Source organism: Callorhinus ursinus, unplaced genomic scaffold, assembly GCF_003265705.2.
Source record: "Callorhinus ursinus isolate GAN/ISIS: 27379988/994484 unplaced genomic scaffold, GSC_fseal_2.0 scaffold6, whole genome shotgun sequence".
NCBI lineage: Eukaryota > Metazoa > Chordata > Mammalia > Carnivora > Otariidae > Callorhinus > Callorhinus ursinus.
Window position 1 is genome coordinate 35,423,555 of NW_027397068.1, and position 21,164 is coordinate 35,444,718.

Sequence of the window (21,164 nt, forward strand, 5' to 3'; positions counted from 1 at the left end):
GTTTTAGTGAAAGTTCCATGCATGCTAAAAAAGAATGTGTATTATTAATTGATTCACATCTTTTATATATTTACTAGTCAGTGGAATTTGTCAGTTTCTAAGAGAGATGTGTTAATTTCCCAAAACAATGGTGGGCTTGTCCATTTTTTCCTTGTAGTTCTGACTGTTTTTTATGTATTTAGATGCTACGTTACTTTGTGCATACAAATTTAGAATTAGTATAACATTTTTCAAATTCAAGTGAGAATTTGTATATTTATGCGTTAAAAAAACAGAATAATAGTTATTACAAATTTTATTTTCAGCTTATGTGATGACTGAATTTAAATAAAACACAACCAGTTGAAACCTAACTGAAAATGTTTTCTTTTTTAGTTGTTACGGTGGGAACAATGGATTTTGCTGCTGAGAGCTGAAGACATAGCAGCCCTATAATGCCAAGATGAAAGTGTGATAAGATTGAAGGTTCAATCACAACTTTTCATGGTGAAATCTTCTGTACAGTGCACTAGAGAATGGCCATCATCCAAAAAAGCAGTCAGTTTATAGAATGAAAGAGCACAAAACCTTTGGTCTAGGGATTTACTGTTAAAATAGGTGACAGGGAACAGATTGGTTAATAAAATGATGTGACTCAAACAAAAGAGGACTAACAACAGAAGTCCTGCTCCCGATCTCTGTTATAGGTAATTTTTCTGTAAACATCTTTGCCATAAGCATTTTCCCTTCAAATCTTTTTAAAGCCTAACTAATTGGCCATAAGACAATTCTGCCTTAAGAGATAAAATACCCGACTGATAGTCTGGTTTAATTCTCCATTGATGAATCAACCAGCTTTAGCAAAGTTAATGTATTGAAGCTAGGTGTCCATTTGGTTTCATTTCTCCATTGACAAAATTCCCATTTTTTATTCTATAAATCTTAGCTCTCCTAACAGTCTATACAGTATTCTGTTGTTTTGTAGTGCCCTTTATTTTGACTACCCGTATATCTGGATTCATTTTGACCATGTTATTTTGTCCTGTTTCTCTTTTTTCTATTCTCTTTTTCTTTCCCTTCCCCCTTTTTTGCCTTTTGACTAAAGTCAGTCATCTATTTTTTTTTAATCTCTACTTGTTTGAGAGTTCATATTTTCCTGTTACCCTAGGAAGCTTAACAAATATATTTAACTTAACAAAATCTGAAGTTGATAGTTTTACATTCCTCTCAATCAATGTAAGAGTCCTACCCAAATATAGTGGTACTTTGGTTGAAAATTAGTTTAGATTTTAAAGAATGCTTAGTGAATGACATACACAGAGTGCTCATTTTATAATTATCTGTCTTGGCCAAAAACTGGAACAAATACCCAGATAAACTGACTCATATTCATACAATGGAATACTATAACAAAATAAAAATGAACAAACTCATGCTACACAAAATTTGTGGATGGATCTCACAACATAATTTTGAGTATAAGAATCCATCCTCACAAATGCATATTGTGTAATTCTATTTACATAAAGTTCAAAAACAAGCAAAACTAACCTATGGTGACAAAACACAGCAATGATTACCTTGGAGGGTAATGAATGACAGAAAGCAGAAAGATTTCTGAGATGTTACTGGTGTTCCGCATCTTGACCTGGGAGGTGGTTATGCAGGTGTGTTCACTATGTAAATATGTATCAAGCTATATACACTTCCGTGCACTTTTCTGAATACAGTTCCACTTCAGTAAGATTTTACTAAAAAGTAAAAATAAAAAGACTCTGTGCTTCTCTTTACCAAATAAAAGCATGGCAATTATTTTGTTAAATATTCTATTTTACCTATCTTTTATTGTTTTTGATAATAATAATGATCCTCTGATTAACACTGTGTCACTTAGAATTTCATTTGGCCTTAGCCTGTGCAGCCAATGCAGCTTCTTCACGCCACTTAGCTTTCTTTGCCAGGTTCCAACTCGTTAAGGATTCATGTCGTTCTGCAGCCTTAAAGATAAAAAAATAAAAAACAAAAAACAAAGCAAAGCGTTGTGACTCTCTGGAAAGGATTTGTGTTTCAGATAGACATACATAGGAGATAACTCTGTGAAAAGGAGAAAAGTAACTTAAAACATCTGTCACAAATAGTATCCAAGAAAAATGATCCTTTGGTATAGAAAAAAAATTTTGTAAGTTGTGAGACTTCTAGTCAATAGGACAACTGACATCAGAAATCTGCCCTGGCTCTCTTGGCTCACAAAGACATATTTTTTGGATTAAAAAAAATAACAAAAATATTTTCAAATGGTTATGTTCAAAATCAAGAAAGGGGAATCCTCAGGTATCTGAAATGGAAAGAACTCAAAAGGCAAGAATTGGTGGGTAATAAGAAGGACTGAGGCCAGGTTGGGAAGGAATGGTTTCAGGCAGGGGGCATTAGGGGAAAATATTGGTTTTAACAGCTGTGAGCTGGGAGTTTAATCTCTACCCCCAAAAGGTGAGTCCAGAGTTTGGATCTGGGGTTGGAAGTATCAGGTACTCCACTGAAATGACTAGAATTCCTCTTACCAGCCCAAGGAACTGGCAAGGAAACTAGGCATTTATCTGGGGTGGGAGGGCAGGAATCACCTCTGAAAAGATAAGATGATCAGCATCATAAATGGGATGTAAAAACTCTAGCTAGAGGGATGCCTGGGTGGCTCAGTCAGTTAAGTGTCCACCTTCCGCCCAGGTCATGATCCTGGAGTCGCAGGATTGAGCCCCACATCCATTTCCCCACTCAGTGGGGAGTCGGCTTCTCCCTCTGCCCCTCACCCTTCTTGTGCTCTCTCTCTCTCTGTCTCTCAAATAAATAAAATCTTTAAAAAAAGAAAAACCTCTAGCTAGAAAATAGGTCTGAGGGCATGATCTAAGTGCAGTACAGAGATATAGATACCAAAAATAGAAAAAAAAGTTAAGAGACATGGAGAATCTAATTAGAAGTTCCAGCACACATGCATAGTAGGTGGAAAGAATAGACAGAATGGGTGAAGGGGCCCTATTTGAAGTTACGACAGCTTAGACTTTTCAGAAGTGAGGGAAGCTGAATATAGGTCCTTAGACTGAAGAGTGTACACAGTCCTTAGCAGAATAAAAAAAATTAATAGATACTGTTGAATGCCTAATCTGCCCCTCACACTTAATATATCCACAGTATGGGACTGAGTGTATTTTGCCTGTCGTGCCTACCAGTTCTCTCCCCAGCTTTACACATCTCCACAAATGGTGGTACCACCCACCTAGTTACTGAAGTAAAAAACCCAGGCTTTTTGGTTTCTTTTTTCCATTTTCTTTCCTCTTCCCACATCAAATTTACTTCAAAGTTCTACCCTTTCTACCTCCCCAAATATATCTCAAATTGCTAACCTTTTCTCCACCTCCGTTTATCACAGTCTCAGTTAAAGTATATGCGTTGATTATTTAAAACAAAAGAATTGGACAGAAGCAAGAGGGAGACTGTGAGACCCACTAGAAGATATTGCAATCCATTAGGCAACAGATGTTGGTTATGTCAGACCAGGGTGATATCAGGAGAGATGGTGAGGAGTGGTCCAATGGTAGGTATATTTTAAAGTGGAGTCGAGGATTTGCTGATGTATAATGGCTTACTCGTGAGCAGCTGGGAAGATGATAAAATAGCACTTGGGCAAGGCCATTTTAGAGGGGGTGGTCAGGGAAGGTCTCTGACTGGAGTGAGAATAAGCCACCTATGGCAAGGCCAGGGGAAAGAAGGAAGCCTAGGTAGCTAAAGGGCTGAAGTTTGGAATTCGCCCTCTGGGAGAAATGCTGTGGAGAGATGTCTGTGATGCCTACGTAATGGCTCCTACCACTTGAACCTACAGGCTGTGATGAGAAGTGAAGAGCTGCGTCCTTTCTCCCTGGCTACTACGGGTTTTGTTAACACAGAGGATATCTCCTATCTGGTGTTGGGCATATCCTAGGAGCTTCCAGCTAGCTTTCCTTTATTACCCTGTGTGAGCAGCTGTCAACTTACTGGAGGAAAGAAATTGCCCAGAAATTTTGAGATGCTTAAGTATTTTTAGACCAATTAGACTTCTTTAACATAAATACTTGTTTTTATCAAAAGGATTCCAATAAAATATTTTAAAGCAAAAAAAAAAATAGAACTAGTGTGGATGGAGCACATAATGAACAAAGAGAAGATATAAAACAAGGAGGGTCCAGACAATATCAGGCTCTAGTCTGTCATTTAGGAGCTAGAGAATCATCACCTTGGTGGACAGTCATTTTATCTAGAGTAGGTTATAAACAAGAGATGACCAAATTTCTTTATTTCTATGTTTGAATATTTAAGAAATATTTAAGAAATTTCTCCTTTGATGAGAATCATTTCAAAGCACACGTTCTCTGCCACGCTAATAGAAATGAATGGATACGTACATGACATCAGTAAGCTTACAGCCTCGGTCCCTATGTGAATGCGTGGGCTCAAATGCTCAAATACAAGAGGGAGAATGGTAATTGGCTACACACGCCCAGAGAGTGAAGAAGTACGGACCCAAGCAAACTCTTCTGTGTGATGCGGCTGCCAAAACTAGTTCCAACTCTGGCTGCGCTTCTAGGATGCAGTTCACGAACAAGTAAGTTACAGTGGTGCTCTGACGGGTTCAGTTGCAAATGCCACAATGAAGAGGGACACTGATAAACTGCAGTGTGTTCAGAGGAGAGCTCAAAATAGAGGGAAGTTGTAAGGGATAGGGAAATTAAGACTGGATCAGAGAAGACTCGTGGGGAGGTGTTAGATGTCTCCCAATATTTGTGGGGCTGCTCTTCATGGTAAAAACTGATCAGCAGATGAAAGGATTTGGGGAAGCAAAAAACACAATTAGAGTAATCAGCTCTTAGTTTGTCTCTAGAAACCACGTACTGGAGATGACAAGGAAAGGGCTCACATACAGGATATAGACAAACAAGTTGGCCTTGATCGCTTCCAATGTTTGCCATTTCTGATGATTTCGTGATTCTATACGACAGCTCTGATTGAGTTCATGGCTTGGGGAACAATCTAGTCTGGGTAACTTTCACACAACAAACTTCTTGTGCAGATTTTAACCAGGCTATGAACTGTCCTGTTTTTGTTTTCATCTTATAAATGGAAACAAACTTTTGTTCCTCCTGTCTGCCCATGTAGTTTACATTTGTGGACTCAAATTTTCATGAAAGAAATTGTTTCCAGGAGGATAGATATTTATGGGTGGCTCAAGGTGTCTAAGTTGAAATTGTGCTTACACTGAAAACACAGCAATAATTCCCAAATTGAGAACAAAGGTCATAATGTTTCTTAAAGTTCACCATTCCAGCTTTATTTTAAAGAGATACTCACCTTTTTGGCAGATGCTATCACTGCAAAACAGGCGATAATGGTGAGTCCAATCATTATGTAACAAGCTTTCACCCGAGCCTTGTTTCTTGCAGCATCTATCATTTCTGGCCTAAACCAAGATGTGTATTCTGTTAATTAATTGAAGCAATCTGCTTTTTTCTCACTGGCATGATAGACAATCATTTGTTATGTAAATATTCCCCAAATTTCCCTGAATGCCAACTGCAGATGCGGAAGACATCCAGAGGCTAGTCCATTATGTTACCAATTTCAAATTAACAGGTATATTTAGGTCTTAATTAATGTTAGTCACCATGAAACTACAGTGTAGTATATTTAGTTTCTAACTGCTCAAAATATAACTACTAGAAATTATGGCCTGACTCTCCATCATTTTTTTTGTCACAGATCAGGGTAAAGGTAAAAATTTAAGTCTATATATGTCTATGACTCGTGTTCATTTGGCCCTTCTGTTATTAAGTGGGCTTCATTTTTAGTTTAGTTTTTTTTTTTTAAGATTTTATTTATTTATTTTGAGAGAGTGAGAGAGCATGGTGGTGGGAGAGAGGGGCAGAGGGAGAGTGAGAGAGAATCTCAAGCGGACTATGCGCTGAGCCTGGAGCCCGAGGAGGGCTCTATCTCATGACCCTGAGATCATGACCTGAGCTGAAACCAAGAGTTGGGCCCTTAACTGACTGAGCTACCCAGCCACCCCTCCTTTTTAGTTTTAAACACGTTGTTTTTTAAAATTCGTTTTCCTCATTTTGTTTTCTCACTGGGCTCCCGATCCCTTCTTGCCCCCTCTCATCTTATCCCCATTCTGTGGGGACCACTATTAGAGAAAAGGTGTTTCCTTTGTGGCTTTTGCATGAGGTTTTCAAGATAAGTGATCAAAATTACAATGATTTGTCGAAGAAAAAGACAAAGTCACCTTCGTTTTCTTATTATTCTGAAATTTTATATACTTCCTTGAATACTGGGGAGACTTATTTATTAATATAAAGTTACAAGCAAGTTGTTTAAGATTTTAGCAATGCTACTTAACAAAGCAGGGTTACAAACCTAATCATGTCTGTAGGCCTTTTATACTGAAATAAACTTTAACAATTTGCAATAATACGAAGTGGTAGTTTATAGATACACATGATTAAAGAATGATTCTTGAGAATGTATGCAGCAGTATTCTTTCTTATCTAATGTCAAGTTTAAATAGAATGTAGTTACATTGAAAAAAAATTTCAGAAAAACAAGTTACAATTTCTTTTAAAAATGAAAAACTTTTTCTTTAACTTTTCCACCAGTTTAAAGAGCACAGCAAGCCAATATCTAGCCTGTTTTCCTTAAATTTGAGACCGGTTAATGTACGTTTTAAGATGTTAGTTGCAAACAGGTGAATATGAAGACTTTATTAGATTATACTTGTTGCTGACTTTTGTTCCAGATGGAGCCTAGAAGATATGATCTTTTTTACCCATCCATCTGGCTTTGATCTGCTATACCAAATTAGGTTTGTGCTGAAAAAACAAGAAAAAGCATTATTATTAAATATCATTAGTGTATGATACAAAGATTATAGGTCACTTGTTAATTACATGTCCATTAAGAGCATACTAAGTGAAAGCTGTTCACATTGTAAGTCTAAAACTTAGTTTGGGAGGCATATCCCTCTTCAACAGCAATACTTTAAAAAATTATAGAAAACAGGGTGGCTGGGTGGCTCAGTTGGTTAAGCAACTGCCTTCGGTTCAGGTCATGATCCTGGAGTCCCGGAATCAAGTCCCACATCGGACTCCCTGCTCAGCGGGGAGTCTGCTTTTCCCTCTGACCCTCCCCCCTCTTTGCTCTCTCTCAAGTAAATAATAAAAACATAAAAAATTATAGAAAACAACACAATGAAAAATATTCAAATACTTTAATATTTCCAATGCCAAACTATAATTCCTTTCTTAGACATCTTATTTGAAGTTAAATTCTCCTGTTTATAACATTTCTTTTGACTGCGATCCTGGGGAAATTAAATTATTTCTATAAAATGGGTCTCTTCACACATAGAGCTATATTAATGCAATATTGGGCCTACTGTCTCTTGACAAGCATTAATTTACAATACTGCAGGTTCTTTACCTTCTTTTTTTTTAGTTATCAGTTTATTTATTTTTATTTATTACTGAAGTATTGATTACTCTGTTATAGCACTAAAACTCAAAATTCCAAAAAATTAGGGATGGTATTTTAGCTTTTCTGAGGGTAATTTCTGCTTTGGGCTAAGTCTGTAGTTCAGAGTCTACAGATCTCAAAGAAAACAGTATTTGTTTTATAATATTAAAAAGTGTCTCTGTGGTTGAATAAATGCTGAATACAGATTTCAAATTCTGTGTTATTTCAAATTCCATGTCCTTTCCTCATTAAATAATTTGATCCAAGAAAGAGATAAAATGTTTGAGAATTCATTATTGACCGAACATTTCCCATCACATGTTTTTTTCCATTTATTTGATATGCTTTTGGTAACTAGTAAATTACAAAGTAATAAAAGTGTAGACAAGTACAGCTGAAACTAATGTAACATTGTGTGTCAAATATACTTCAATGTAAACAAATGTAACTTTAAATTTTAATTTTAAAAAGTGTAGGTAATATGTGCAGAACAAGATGTAGGCCTAGTTTCCGTTATTCATTCTACTAGGCATTGATTACATTGTATAAAAATTATGTACATGACATCTGAAATCCTTATTTGATATTAGTTCTAGTCTCATTTTTTTTAAAGATCAGCTTAAAAAGTAGTAGATTGGTTTTATTGTTAGTTTCCTTCATTCCCTTTTTTTAATCCACTCCCTTGTAAAAAATGCTGGGAAGTATTTTGGGCTTGCATAAACTGAAATTGTAGAAAGATGGTTTTTACAGGTTAAATTTACCCTTGGGGTGAGGTTGTCAGCTTGAGTTTTATCATTTAAGCGAGTCTCTATCTCGGTTTTGGGATGGTGAAGAGGCCAGCGACGCTGACGCTCCGAGGGTCCTAGCCCGAGTAAACCCGGCACTTGGTGGGCTGCAGAATCAGGTACACCAGGCTTCTCCCGCCCCAGAATAGGAGGTCGTGTGGGTGCGGCTTCCTCCCAGAGGCTCTTTAGTCCTCCCAGGAGCCACGAGCCTTCGTTGGGTGGAGCAGGGAGCTGCTCCCCGGGCAGAGCCCCTCTCCCTCTCTGGGGAGCCCGCAGGCACCCGAGGTGCACGCGCGGACCATGCCTTCCGTGTGGCCTGAGCGCTCCGCTGCCTTGCGGCTCTGAGCTCCCTGGGGCTGGTATCTGGGCGATGGTGGAAGTGCCCACTGAACTTCTGGGGTTTCGCTCAACTTCACCAATCTCCTTGTAAGCTTAGGTGCCCACTGTTCAGTCAAGGCATTTGACGTTGAACCGCACTAGGGGGAGGCTGGGGAGGTACATTCCTTAAGGTGGTAAGTGCTGTGAAGCGCTGCGGCCGCCTTCTTTCCAGGGCGCGCGGCGGTCGAGACGTGCATCGACCGCGCACCCCCCACGCGCACGAAACCTGGCCACCGCACAGGCCACACTTACGGGATCCGAGGCGGGATGTCCTCCATCGCTTTGAAACGCCCGGTCCACAGCAGGATTTTCTTATCGAATTGCGAAGGCTTGTATTCGGCGGGGACCCGGTGGACCTTTCCTGCTGCGGAGGAACCGACTGACCGACGGCACAGTGGCTCAGAGCGCACTCACGCCTCTACTCCTTCCCTCACCCCAGCCCCGGCTCCTCGCCCGCCGCTCCGCACCCCCTCCCTCTCAGGTCGTTCCCAGCCCGGCCTCACCTGGACCTTGGTGCTCAGAGCCGCTGGCCGCCCGGCCGCTGCAGTAGCGGGGCAGACCCCGAGGCCGCAGAGGCGCGATGGGCCGGGGCGCGGCTTCTCCGTGCGCTCCCGGGGCCCAGCGTAAGATGCGCCCCAGGCGGATGCGCCGGAGGCCCCCGAAGCCCCCGACAGCCGCGAACATGCTGCGCCTTGTTCCCGCGCTTCCAGCCACCGGCGGAGCTCTGCCGCCGTCCCCGGCCCGCTCCGCCCCGCGGCGCTCCCAGGGGAGCCCGGGACGCGCAGCTGGAGCCTCGGGCACGTGCACGCTCGCTCCCGGTCCCCGCCCCCGGCCTGAGACCCTGGACCCGGGTGCCACGACCCTGGGGGCCGATTCATTGGCGGGCGGGGCCCAGGGGGAGACCTGTCTCTGCTGGAAAACTCTCGGAGCAGATTCACCACCTCCTGAGACTGCAGCTCCCTTTAAACGCATTTCTTTGTGTCTAGTAGAAACGCGTTTCCATTAGGCCTTCACCCTTTGGTTCCACTGTTTGGTGTCAAGAGAGTAAATCTAAACCCTCTCCTCCAGAAAGAACCAACAGTCCTTCAAGGGCAAGATACGCCAGATGTTTTCCAAGTAAGTGTGAGGACATGCAACAAACTCTGAATTCCCGCATGAAGAGAGATTTTGAAGTTGGCTCCTCATCCTGCCCTCCACTCCCATACTTTTTCTCTTTCCTAGGCAAAACAACCTCAGTTGCTGCAATTTGTTTTTCTCCATCTCTTCATTTCTTCCTAAGACCACAAACTCTCCAAATGTTCTTCAAAATGAGCCTTTCTTCTACCTTCCTCCATTTTCCCTCTGCAAAAAAGGGGGTGGGGGATCTGCTCTTCTCTGGCATCTAAATGGAAACAGGGACTCAGGGAAAGGGCTTGTAGGAAAGCCGTCTACTCTGAAGGATTTTACTTACTCTGCTTACTCCTATTCTCGGGCAACAGACCCCAGCCAGGTAAGGGTGCTCTTCAGGACCCAGCACCAGGCCTTGCTCAGCCTCCTCCTGTTATTGTCTCTGAGGTTCCTTCCAGAGCCAGACACTGCCTTACACTTTTAGTTGGATCTCCAGATACTTCTTTTCTTCCTAAACAGACTGTCAGGCTCTTGAAGGCAAGATCCCTGAACCTCCAAGTGTTTTTCACATAACCGTGCTTAATGAAAGAGGAGAGTCGGTACAGAAATATGCATTCAAAGGAGTGGTTGTAGAAAGAACACAGGCTTTGCCTTCATACAAAGGTTGAAGCCCCTGATTTGTGCCTTAAGAGTCTCACAATCATAAGCAAACCATTTACGTGATCAGTCTTGGTCTCATTTGTAAAAGTATTCCTACCTCTCAACCTCATTCATGCAATGACTACAAAAAACGGTACTGTCTGCCGGCTACTTCCCAGAGCCGGGGATAGTTGCTTGAACAATGTTAAGTGGAAACCAGTAGATGAAGAAACAAAACACAGGATGAAAAAAAAAGTAAGCAGGGGTGGAGTGGGGAAGCTATTTAGAAAGCTTGGCTAGGGAACTGTGCCTGGCCCGTAGTAACATTTCAAAAGATGTTATCATTTCTTCCTTTCACATCTTTTGTTTCACTAGTCCCAAAACACAAGGGCATTTTAACTTGTGAAATCTCATGGAGCGAATTGTAGGAAGCTATGCCCTCCCGGAAGGTTAAGGGTTATGTTTTATTTAACACTATATGCTTAGGATGTAGCTGAAAATTTTGGCATGTAGTAGATCCTTAATAAGTATTTGTTAAGTGAATAAATGAGTGCAAGTCTTCAATAATAAAACAGACTCTGTCTGGGCTAGTTTAAGAAAAGACTGAAGTATTTGAGGATGTGCTACATGATGAACCGAGTGAATTCTTGCTTGACAAAGTATGTTGCCATAGATCATATCTGATTGTTTCAGGAATATGCTAGTTGAAAATTCTCCCATTGCTCAGACGTGTTCCTTTTCCTTTTAAGATTTTATTTTTCTTCATGTTTCTGAGAAAAACATCTCTGGGAAACAACCCATCATTAATAGTTCACCAAGGAGTATTAAACTAGCCAAGTAAGTTTATTTCCCTGGAAAGAACTAAATGTCAAGCATCTACACATGATTTTCTATCTCCAGCTTCTCTAGAATTGCAGAATGACAGAGCAAAAGAAGAAGAGCTTCTATCATGAGAAAAAGAACAATTTGCATTCTATTCTCTATTCCTTATGGGATTAAAATATCACTATTTGGCAGTGGTCTACATAAAAAAAATATAGCTGCATGGGAGATGTTTTCTTTAGTTCTAGAATTGAACCAAATAAAAAAAAATACTCAAATCAACTTCTAATAGAAGAAAAAGCTAATTGTAGTTAATTGTATTCCTTCCTTCCTTTCTTTTGCTTTCTTTCTTTCTTTCTTTTTTTTAAAAACCAGGACGGCTTATTTATTCATTCAACAAATATTTACTGAGTGCCTCCCGTGTGCTAGGATCTGAGGTTGCAGCAGGTAAGCAAATAAAAAACTCTTTGCCTCTTAGAGAGCTTATTACTAATCCATGGTGGTTTTAGTTTACCCATTGTATACTATATTATATTACTTTTCAATCCCTGGTTCATCTGATTTGTATATACTATTTTCAATTTTGTTCCTTCAGGGCTTGTTTTTGGTTAGTATGGTTTATGTTTCCATTTCTTAGGATGGTTTATGTTTCCATTTCTTACGGTTAATTTAGTTACACTGTTAAAACTAGGAATATATTTTAAATAAGACTATTATGTAGACTGAGTGGAAAGTGTGGGTAAATTTTAAATTATTTTATTATTATTTATTATCGAGAGCTACTGTGTGCTTCCTACTGGACTAAGGCAGGAGATGCCAAGATTACCACTGAGCTATCCCTGAGAAGCCCCACTCTGGCTAGGATGATATTCCCTCATCAGGAAAGGTCTTGCTTCCAAAATAGGGACCTTAGCTAATTTGTTTTCCAGTCCCCTACCAGTCTGTCTGTAGGGAAAGTTGTAAGGTGACAGTTTACCTGCAGACCCAACTCACTGGAGTCTCCAGTGCTTCGGGCAACCTTATTTAAGTACGTGGTCCAGGCAGCGGCCCAGCGACCCAATAGGTATTAAGCATAGCTTTACAGCACGAGCTGAAACTCAAAATGAGATCTGAAAAACCATTAATGAGCTCCTACATGCAGATCTTGTTGTTATTCTTCTTAATTCCCATTTTCATTGCTGTAGTTCAATCTTTCATTCTCTCTCAACCGTGCCTTTGTAACGACCCCCAAAGCCTTTTCCCCATCTCTAGTCAATTCTTTCTCTCATCCTTTCTCTGCCTAGCCTCCGGAGATAGTTTTGTAAAACACAGATGCAATCATGTAAAACTTTCATGGGACCAGTCTCTTCCCTATTTCCTCTCTAATCCCACACTCCACATCCCTATCTACAGACTACAAAGAAGACCTTTAAAAAAATTATAATGAGACAGGGAGGACTCTTTCAAAGTCTCCTGCTTTGATATTTTGCAAAGTCTGATTCAAGTTCTCTGCCTTTGTCATATCCCTAGACATTTACAATGTCACTGACCACAGGTAGGTAGGTCACATAGAATTATTATGTGCTATTACTGATGCGCAGCAGCTATTGGTTAACATCACAGTTTAGTTCTGGCTTGGATGGAGGGGTAGGCACTGTGTGTGTAACCAGTGCTCATCAGGACATGGCTGAGTTCTGACTAGATTAGTCGCTTGTTGTCCCATTGTTCTAAACATTAGTCTGAGCAATGCATTCAGAAGAAAGCAGGTGGGATTAACTGCTCCTGCACTATTCAATAATACATGGCTTTTATTTGTTCTGGAAAGAGCAAATCTGAAACGCATATATGTTTATTAAGTACTGTTTAGGCAGACTGCCCCAGGACAGTGAAGGGGCATCTGCAACGGCCATGTCTCTCACATTCTTTGGCTGAAAGGTTATTTTTGTCGCCTACTTCGATATCTGTTAAGACTCTTGCATGTGTCAGATTGTAGGCAATTGCCTAATCACTTTATAATGGAGCAGCCTCTAGTCATCCTCCAGTGATCAATTTCAAACTCCAAAATTCCTGGTAACAATCTCTTGTGACACAGCATTTTATAGTCCCAAGGTCTAAATCTGCTACAAACTTTTTACCCTTGAGGCGTAATAATGACTTTATGTAATTCAAATCTTCATGCTTTCATAGAATTTTAGGATGATTTAAGAATGCTTCTCCAGCTCCCTGTCTCACACCACCCTCCTCAGACACATATAGAGAAGTGGTCTTGCAAAATGAATCAGACCCATTATAAATGTGCAATATAATACGTTTCCTATATACTTACAATTAAAGAAGGCTGTTCATAATCATAATGTGAATGATGCCACCCCAAATTCCTGTAAGATAATTATCTTTTGTCCTACCTGCATTTGTACAAGTCTTAGTCAGCTTCTCTCAACTGCTTGTCTCTCTCTTGACTTACTTGGTCATGTTTTCTCAGAAATTGGGAACTGACTTGTTTGAATGCTTTGCCTATTCAGGGATAAAAAAAACCCCAACTTATCAAAGAATTTTCTTTTTTTTCCTCTTTCAAGCCTTTTTACTTGGGGCTACTCATACTGATTTTCTGATTTCCAGTGTGAAGTATAGTAATATCTAGGCAGAGCTAATTAAAAGGGTGGAGACTAAGTCTTTTTTTTCATACTTCTCATGACACCACCATCTACAGATGGAAACAATTATTATTTATGATCATGATAATAAAGATATACAACAGAATTTGGTACAGATGATTAGCACAAATCATTTAAATTACCAGAGCTCTCCAACAAGAGGTCAGGCTTGGGTTAAAGAACCAAAACCTAGGGAAATTTTTTAAGGTTGAAACTGAATAGCCTACGAGAATGTTATAGAGGTTAAAGGTCAGCTATTTTATTTGTTCATTAATTTCTTCTTCCAGTCTCCTGTTTTTTGAATTTTTATTATTATAAACTATGCTGCAATGAATATTCTTGATATAGCTCCTTGGGTGCATGTGTAATAGCTTGTCTTGGGGTATATACCAGAAATGAAATTTCTGAATCCAGGAATGGTCTCATTTTAGAAATTAAATGTCAAATGTAATGTAATGATAAATATTCTGGGCTTTATTTAAAATGAAACTGGCCTCCTTCTCTGAGCTTAGGTCTGTTTCAAGCTGAAAGACTGCCCCGGGGACAGCACTGTGTGGTCAGTTTCTTATCTATCACCTCCTGGCTTTCTGCTTCTCTTCCACCTCTGATTGGCCCTACCTCTCATCCCCTTCACCAGGTCCCCCAGGGCTCCTGCAAATCTGGAAAGAAGGGGTAGGAGGAGAGGCAAGGGACAAGAAAGGTCTTGACAGACTTTTTTTTTTTTTTTTTGTAATCTGATGTAGATACTCTCTGTCTTCAATGGCTGTCAGAAGCTGACCCTTTCCCTGAGTGGGGGCGGGTGCTTTCTGTAGGTTCCTGAAAGGTACTGTGCACAGCCAGCCACCGCTCAGTGGGGGTAGGTCTGGCTCCTGATGCAACCATCTCTCCTCTCTGCTGCTGGACAGATGGCTTCCATCACAACCTTTTGCCTTTAAATGTGTTAGTCATGGGTCAAACTCTGGGGTACATGTGTCAAGTTCTCCAAGAGGTTTTTCCAGAACTTCTGTCCCTGGGTTTGAAGTGAGAGAAAAGAATTTGTCCTCCACCCCCTTCCTGACAATCCCGTATGGGAATGAAGGAGATTCCTAAGCACTTAAACAGCTTTCTCCAAAAATTTCTCTCTTAAACACATCCATCTCTCCTGGCTTGTCCAATGTCTTAAATATTTGTAGGGTAGGTGGTACGGATTCTGTGCCCTTTTGCATATGTCAAATTTGTCGAAACCGGAAGGATTATTATGGATAGTGTAAAGCTCATGGTATCATGCGAATGCTGGAGGAGTGCAGCTAAGCTTCTAGTAACTGCTCTCAGAAGCACACACAGAACTGGCCTGGTAGCAACTCTACCTTCTCCGACCCAGAGCCACCCTGCCTCTGTCCCGGTTGGGCAGGTCAACTGTTGTTGCCACAGTTGACCCCAGAACACATTGCCTCTGCCTATTTCCCTACACTTGTCACTGCTAAACCAAAATTTCATATGGAGGTATAGCAACAGCAAAGGAGAGTAGGAAATATATTTGTTGTTATTTTTTATGTCATCTTAGAAAGGCAGCACTCATGGTGGGCATCTGTGAGTACGTCCACATGTCCGCTATAAACCACAGAGATCTTTGTGGTGATTTCTTTTTCATGTCTTCATGGATGGCCCAGCACCTTGCTTTGAGACATGGGGATATTTAGCACCTATTGTTTTGTGTATGTTGTGAGTTAGGGATCTAATTTATTTTTTTCCAGTAAGGAGAGCCATTTTTTCCTGCCATTATTTAATGAGCCACCCATATTTCTGCATTGGTTTTTATGTAGCCAAAACATAGATCTGGCTTTCATTTCTGTGTTTTATTGGTTGGATTGCTTGTCCCTTCACCATTGCCATGCTACCTTGGATCCCCTTCCCTTGTTTTTCAAGAGTATCTTAACTCTTTGTTCTTCCACATACATTTAAAATCTGTTTGTCAATCCTGTTGAGATTTTTATTGGAAATGTGTTGAAATTAATCTGTAGAAAATTGACCTCTCTATGATAGCAAGTCTTCTAATTCGTGATTAGAAATCTCCATTTATTCAGGTTTTCTTTTTATAGCCTTCAGAAACATAGTTATTTCTCCATAAGGGCAATACTGTATTTCTGTTGATTTATTCCTAGGTACCTTATAGTATTTGTTGCTTTGGGAAATGAATATTTTATCAATAATAATTTCTGATGGATTATTACCCATTGTATCCATTGATCCTGATGAACTTTCTTATAGTTCTGTTAGTTGGTTTGCACATATTCTTGAATTTTCTATTTATATAATTATATTATCAACAATAAGGCATTTCAGTTTGTTTCTTTCCCACTTTTATACCTCCTTATAACCATTGGCTATGAACTCCAGAACAATGTTTATAGGAAAGCGTAATGGTGGATTTTGTCCCTGAGTTTGATGGGAGTACGTTTAAAGTTTCACCATGAAATCTAATATTGGTACTATTGTCTGAATGTTTGTGTCCCCCAAGAATCATTTCTTGAAATCCTAACCACCACGGTGGTGGTATGGGGCCTTTGGGAGGTCATTAGGTCATTAGGGTGAAGCCCTCATGAATAGAATTAGTACTTTTATTAAAAAGGTCCAAGACAGCACCCTTGTTTTTTTGGCCGTGTGGGGCTATAGGGAAAAAGATGGTCATCTAGGAAGCGGCCTTACCAGACAGGGACTCTGCCAACACCTTGATCTTGAACTTCCAAGCATCCAGAACTACAATAAATAAATGTTTGCTGTTTGTAATCCACCTAGTTTATGGGATTTTTGTTGTAGCAGCCCGAATGGACTAAGACAATTGTCTTTAAAGTTCGGGTGGTGTATTAGTTTCCAAGGGCTACCATAACAAATTACCACAAACCGAGTGCCTTAAAACAACAGAAATTTGTTCTCTTTGAGTTCTGGAGGCTAAAAGTTCAAAATCAAGGTGTTGGCAGGTTCATGCTTCTCTGAAGGCTCTAGGAGAGAATCCTTCCTTGCCTCTTCTAGCTTCTGGTGGGTGCCATCAATGTTTGGTGTTCCCTGCCTTATAAATGCATCTCTGCAATCTGTGTTTCTGTCTTCACATTGACCTTCTCCCCTGTGTGTTTGTCTCTGTGTCCAAATTTCCTTCTTCCTTTAAGTACACCATCATAAGACTTTGGGTGTTTGTATTAAAAGCTGCTTGTTATATTATTTTTGATATACTAATGAATTTTATTTAACCAGCAAATTTCTTAAAAGGACCCTCATCTTTAATTAAAAGCTTGACTGAGCATAAAATTCTAATACAAAAGAAATTACGATTTTAAAGATTGTTCCATTGAACTCTAGCACCAGTGTTGCTGCTGAGAAGTATGGGGTTATTCAGATTCTTTATCTTCTAAAGTAAACCTTTTCTTTTTCCCCCTTAAAGAACTTTTGGAATCTTCTCTCTGGCTCTGGTGATTTGAAATTTCAAAATGTGGTGCTTTGGCATGGATCTCTTTCATCCAAAGCACTTGGCATTTTTTGGATTCTGTTTTCAAAAACTCATGTTACTTACTAATGAGAGTAATGAGCAATATCTTGAAATCTTTCTCTGGTAAATTCCATCCACCATTTTCTCTGTACTCGATTTCTGGAAACTATGTAGATGGGGGTTTCTTAGAGAGGTCTTCTAATTTTTTTCTACTGTTTTCCACCTCTTTGTCTTTTAACTTACTTTTTAGAGACTTTTCTCAAGTTTACTTTTCAACGCTACTGTTTATTTTTAAATATTTGTTGATTGCCTACTGTGTGACAAAACAGTCCTAAGTACTGTGATGTCAGTGACTCAAATGCAGATCTCCGCTCTTTTGAGATTCTTATTCTGTTTGGAGGAAACCGAGTGAAAACTAAACATTGTAAATAGGAAAATTAGTATGTTAAAAGTTGTATGAAAAAAGTATTTTTAAATATAACATTAAAGAGGATTCAGAATGCCAGGATAGAAGACAGATTGCAGTTTTATATAGGGTAGATATATTTTGAATGTTCAGTCAATGGAACTTCTGCAGGGAATGATGGTGGAGTATGAGATAAAGAGAAGATTCAATTCAAGAAACTTGAAAGATGTAGTTGTCATTAGATGGAGAAGAATATAGGACTGTAGGGGCACCTGGGTGGCTCAGTCATTGGGCATCTATCTGCCTTTGGCTTGGGTCATGATCCCGGGGTCCTGGGATCGAGCCCCACATCGGGCTCTCTGCTCCTGCTTCTCCCTCTCCCCTTCCCCCTGCTTGTGTTCCTGCTCTCGTTATCTCTCTCTCTGTCAAATAAATAAATAACATCGTTAACAACAACAACAACAAAAAGAATATAGGACTGTAGGTTGAAAAGGGCTTGGGCAGGGACAAGATATGTAGTTCAGTTTTGGATATTTTGAGTTTAAGATGTATTAGAGTTCTCCAGAGAAATAGAATACATATGTACGTGCATATATATTCAGGGGGTGGGAGAGACAGAGAGAAAGAGAGACAGAGAGAGACAGAGAGAAAGAGGATGACTGATTGACAGATTTTAAGGAAATTACTTGTGGTTTATGGGATTGTGGAAACTGACAAATCCAAAATTGGCAAGGGAGGTCAGCAGACTGGAGACCCAGGGAAGAGCTGGTGTTGCAGCTTGAGTCCAAAGACAGACTGGGGGCAGAATTCCCTCTTCTTTGGGGGACTTCAGTCTTTATCTCTTAAGACCATCGGCTGATTGGATGAGGTCCATCCACACTATAGAGAGTAATTTGCTTTACTCAAAGTCTATCGGTTTAAATGTTAATGTCATCTAAAAAAATGCCTTTACAGCAAAATCTAGACTGGTGTTTGACCAACTACCTGAGTGGGTATCATGACTTAGCCAAGTTGACACATAAAATTAACCATCATAGATGTCTATTAGACATCCAAGTGGAAATGTGAAGTAGACACATGAATATACAAGTCTAGAGTTTAGGACATGAATGGGAGATCTTTCAGTATATGAATGGTATTAAAACTCAGGGGCTGGTTGAGATCACCAAGAGCGTGAGTGTAGATAGCAAAAGGACCACGGACTGTGTCCTGGAACATTATGACTTGAAGAGATAGAGGATTAGAGGAGGAATCAGCAAAGGAAAGTGAAACAAATATCTTTGATTGAAAAAAGAAGGAAAAAAGAGTGCAGTGTTTCTGAACCCAAGTAAAGAAAGTATTAAGGAGGAAGTGTGATCAACCGTACTCAATACTACTGAAGGTCAGTAAGATTGAGATGAAGAATTGGTGGTTTTAGTTGTTAGCAACATGGCACCTTACCGAGAGCACTTTCGGTGTAGTGGTGGGGGATGGAGCCTGACTGAAGTGGGTTTAGGAGAGGATGGGAATCCCTGAAGGGGTTGGGATGCCTGTTGTCCTGGCATAATTACTATTAGTGCTTTCTTTCATTCCCAAAATGTTCCTGTTTGGATGATAAAATATATTTCCCCAGAGGAGAGAAATTGGAGACAGGGAATGTAAATATCTCTTAAAAGGAAATTTGAAATAGTGAAAGGTGAAAGAGCAGAAAACTCCTCAGACATTAAAGAAGCAACTGTTAGTTTGTTTTTAATCTTAAATATTAGTACACCATGATTAATGGATGCCCAGCTTAGCAGGTTTCTCCTTTTCTCCTTTAGTCTGAGGCAAACACAAAGGCGTATTTAGTAACTCATCAAGAATCCAGCGGCAAATCACTTGAGAATATATACTTCAGACACATTTAGTCTTCTATTTGGTTATTCTTTATGCTCCTGTCCATCTCACCTTCCAGTACTCCAGGAAGAGTGGAGTTTGCCTCTGGGGAAGTGCAAATTCTCCTGTGGTGTCAGTACCATCAACTCGGCTGGTAAGGGCTAAGAGTCACTCCATGCTAGTAACCCATGCATTAGCACCTGCAGCATGCTTCTGGCCTGATGTTAAAGAAGCTTGTGCTTCTCACCAGGTCTTCCTTGTTTCTGATGTTCCAGCTCCTCACATAATTCCTAGAAGCAAATCTTAGCTATGATCAGGACTAGGCAACTGAGGTTTGTCCCAGGAAATCAAACTTAGATGATGCAAAAAAAATTTCGAATAAAGACTGTTAAAAATTATGTAGTTTTAAATTTTGTTTCATTTATATGTTGATAACACAGGTATTTCTTTGGCATCAGAGAAATATTTGAATTTAGTTCTGAGTTAACACAGTTAAGCTAGGAATGCCTGAGGGTATTTAATGCTTATTATAATAATCTATGAGCCAGGGCATGAATTATAGAACATATTTGAAATATTTCAAAATAATTTTCTTGTTACTTGCGTCAAGGGTATATTGTAAGCACAGGAAAATGCTGAATGAATAAATGATGAAATTGTTTAAAACATTTCAATGAAAATTTTGTTCGTGTGCATTATAATTAGAATATTTGTGAAGAAAGGACAATTTCTATAATCACTTCTTCCCAAGGAAGAAAAATGTGTGAGAGTTGAAAATGAGGAATTATGTCCCTGCCAATATTAAAAATTGTGTTTTTTTCGAAGAATCAATTCGAAGAATCTTTCCTTCCAAGAATATATTGTTATATTAACATTTCCTAATTTCTTATGTTCAGTAAACTAATAAAATATATAGTTTAATGCTTGTATTAATCAGTATTGGTCTAAGTGGAAACATCATTACTAGTGTTTATCTAAAAGTGTTCATGAGGGTCTCAGTTCCAGTTATTCTATGATCTATAAATAAAAAATAAAAACATAGCTGTCCACCAGGTGGCAGTAGTATGTCAAATTGTTCTGCAAAATAGGGGCACTTTACTAAATTCCTGGGATATGAAGAAATTGAGTTCTGTCCCTGCCTTCAGCTAACTCACAATCTGTTCTGCAGCTCAAATATATGTACTTTGTGTCTCTTTTCTTTTTCTTTTGGTAGTAAAAATTCTAAGTACAGACTATTGTCTTGTGTTAGAAGAAAAAATGAGACTACCATAGCTATTTTGCTTAGTGTGGAGCCTGAGCTACCAAGTGGTTTTGTGACGTTCCTGGAATCATATTATGAGCATAGTGTCACACCCCTTCTGCCCAGAATTAATCTAATGCACATTTTGTGATAGTATTTCCACTAAAAATATATATGGTTTTAGGCATTGCACTTTTTTCATGTTACTCCTTTGCTTCTAGACAGTTGAAACTGGTATTTATTGATGAGAAAGCAGTTGCGCTTTCAAGGTATTCAGTCACATCCAAACTAGTGGCAATGGAGTTTCAGGTTGGTGAGAACAATCTTACTC

The 21,164-nt window shown here is 39.6% G+C and overlaps 1 protein-coding gene across 1 annotated transcript; it reads right to left on the reverse strand.

Moving 5' to 3' along the window:
• Positions 1-840: 840 nt before the first annotated feature.
• Positions 841-9,587, reverse strand: FAM162B (family with sequence similarity 162 member B). Its single transcript, XM_025859457.2, has 4 exons — positions 9,176-9,587; positions 8,925-9,036; positions 5,353-5,461; positions 841-1,976 (listed from the first exon to the last, which is right to left on the reverse strand). Exons 1-4 carry the CDS (start codon positions 9,354-9,356, stop codon positions 1,878-1,880), a joined length of 501 nt encoding a protein of 166 aa, XP_025715242.1. The 5' UTR covers positions 9,357-9,587; the 3' UTR covers positions 841-1,877.
• Positions 9,588-21,164: the final 11,577 nt, after the last annotated feature.

Excerpts from the sequence above, each read along its gene's own strand:
- FAM162B (XM_025859457.2), bottom strand. The coding sequence starts at position 9,356 with ATGTTCGCGGCTGTCGGGGGCTTCGGGGGCCTCCGGCGCATCCGCCTG. Across the intron at positions 9,037-9,175 it reads CTCTGAGCACCAAGGTCCAG|CAGGAAAGGTCCACCGGGTC; the intron begins GTGAGGCCGGGC and ends GTTCCTCCGCAG. Across the intron at positions 1,977-5,352 it reads TGATAGCATCTGCCAAAAAG|GCTGCAGAACGACATGAATC; the intron begins GTGAGTATCTCT and ends TTTATCTTTAAG.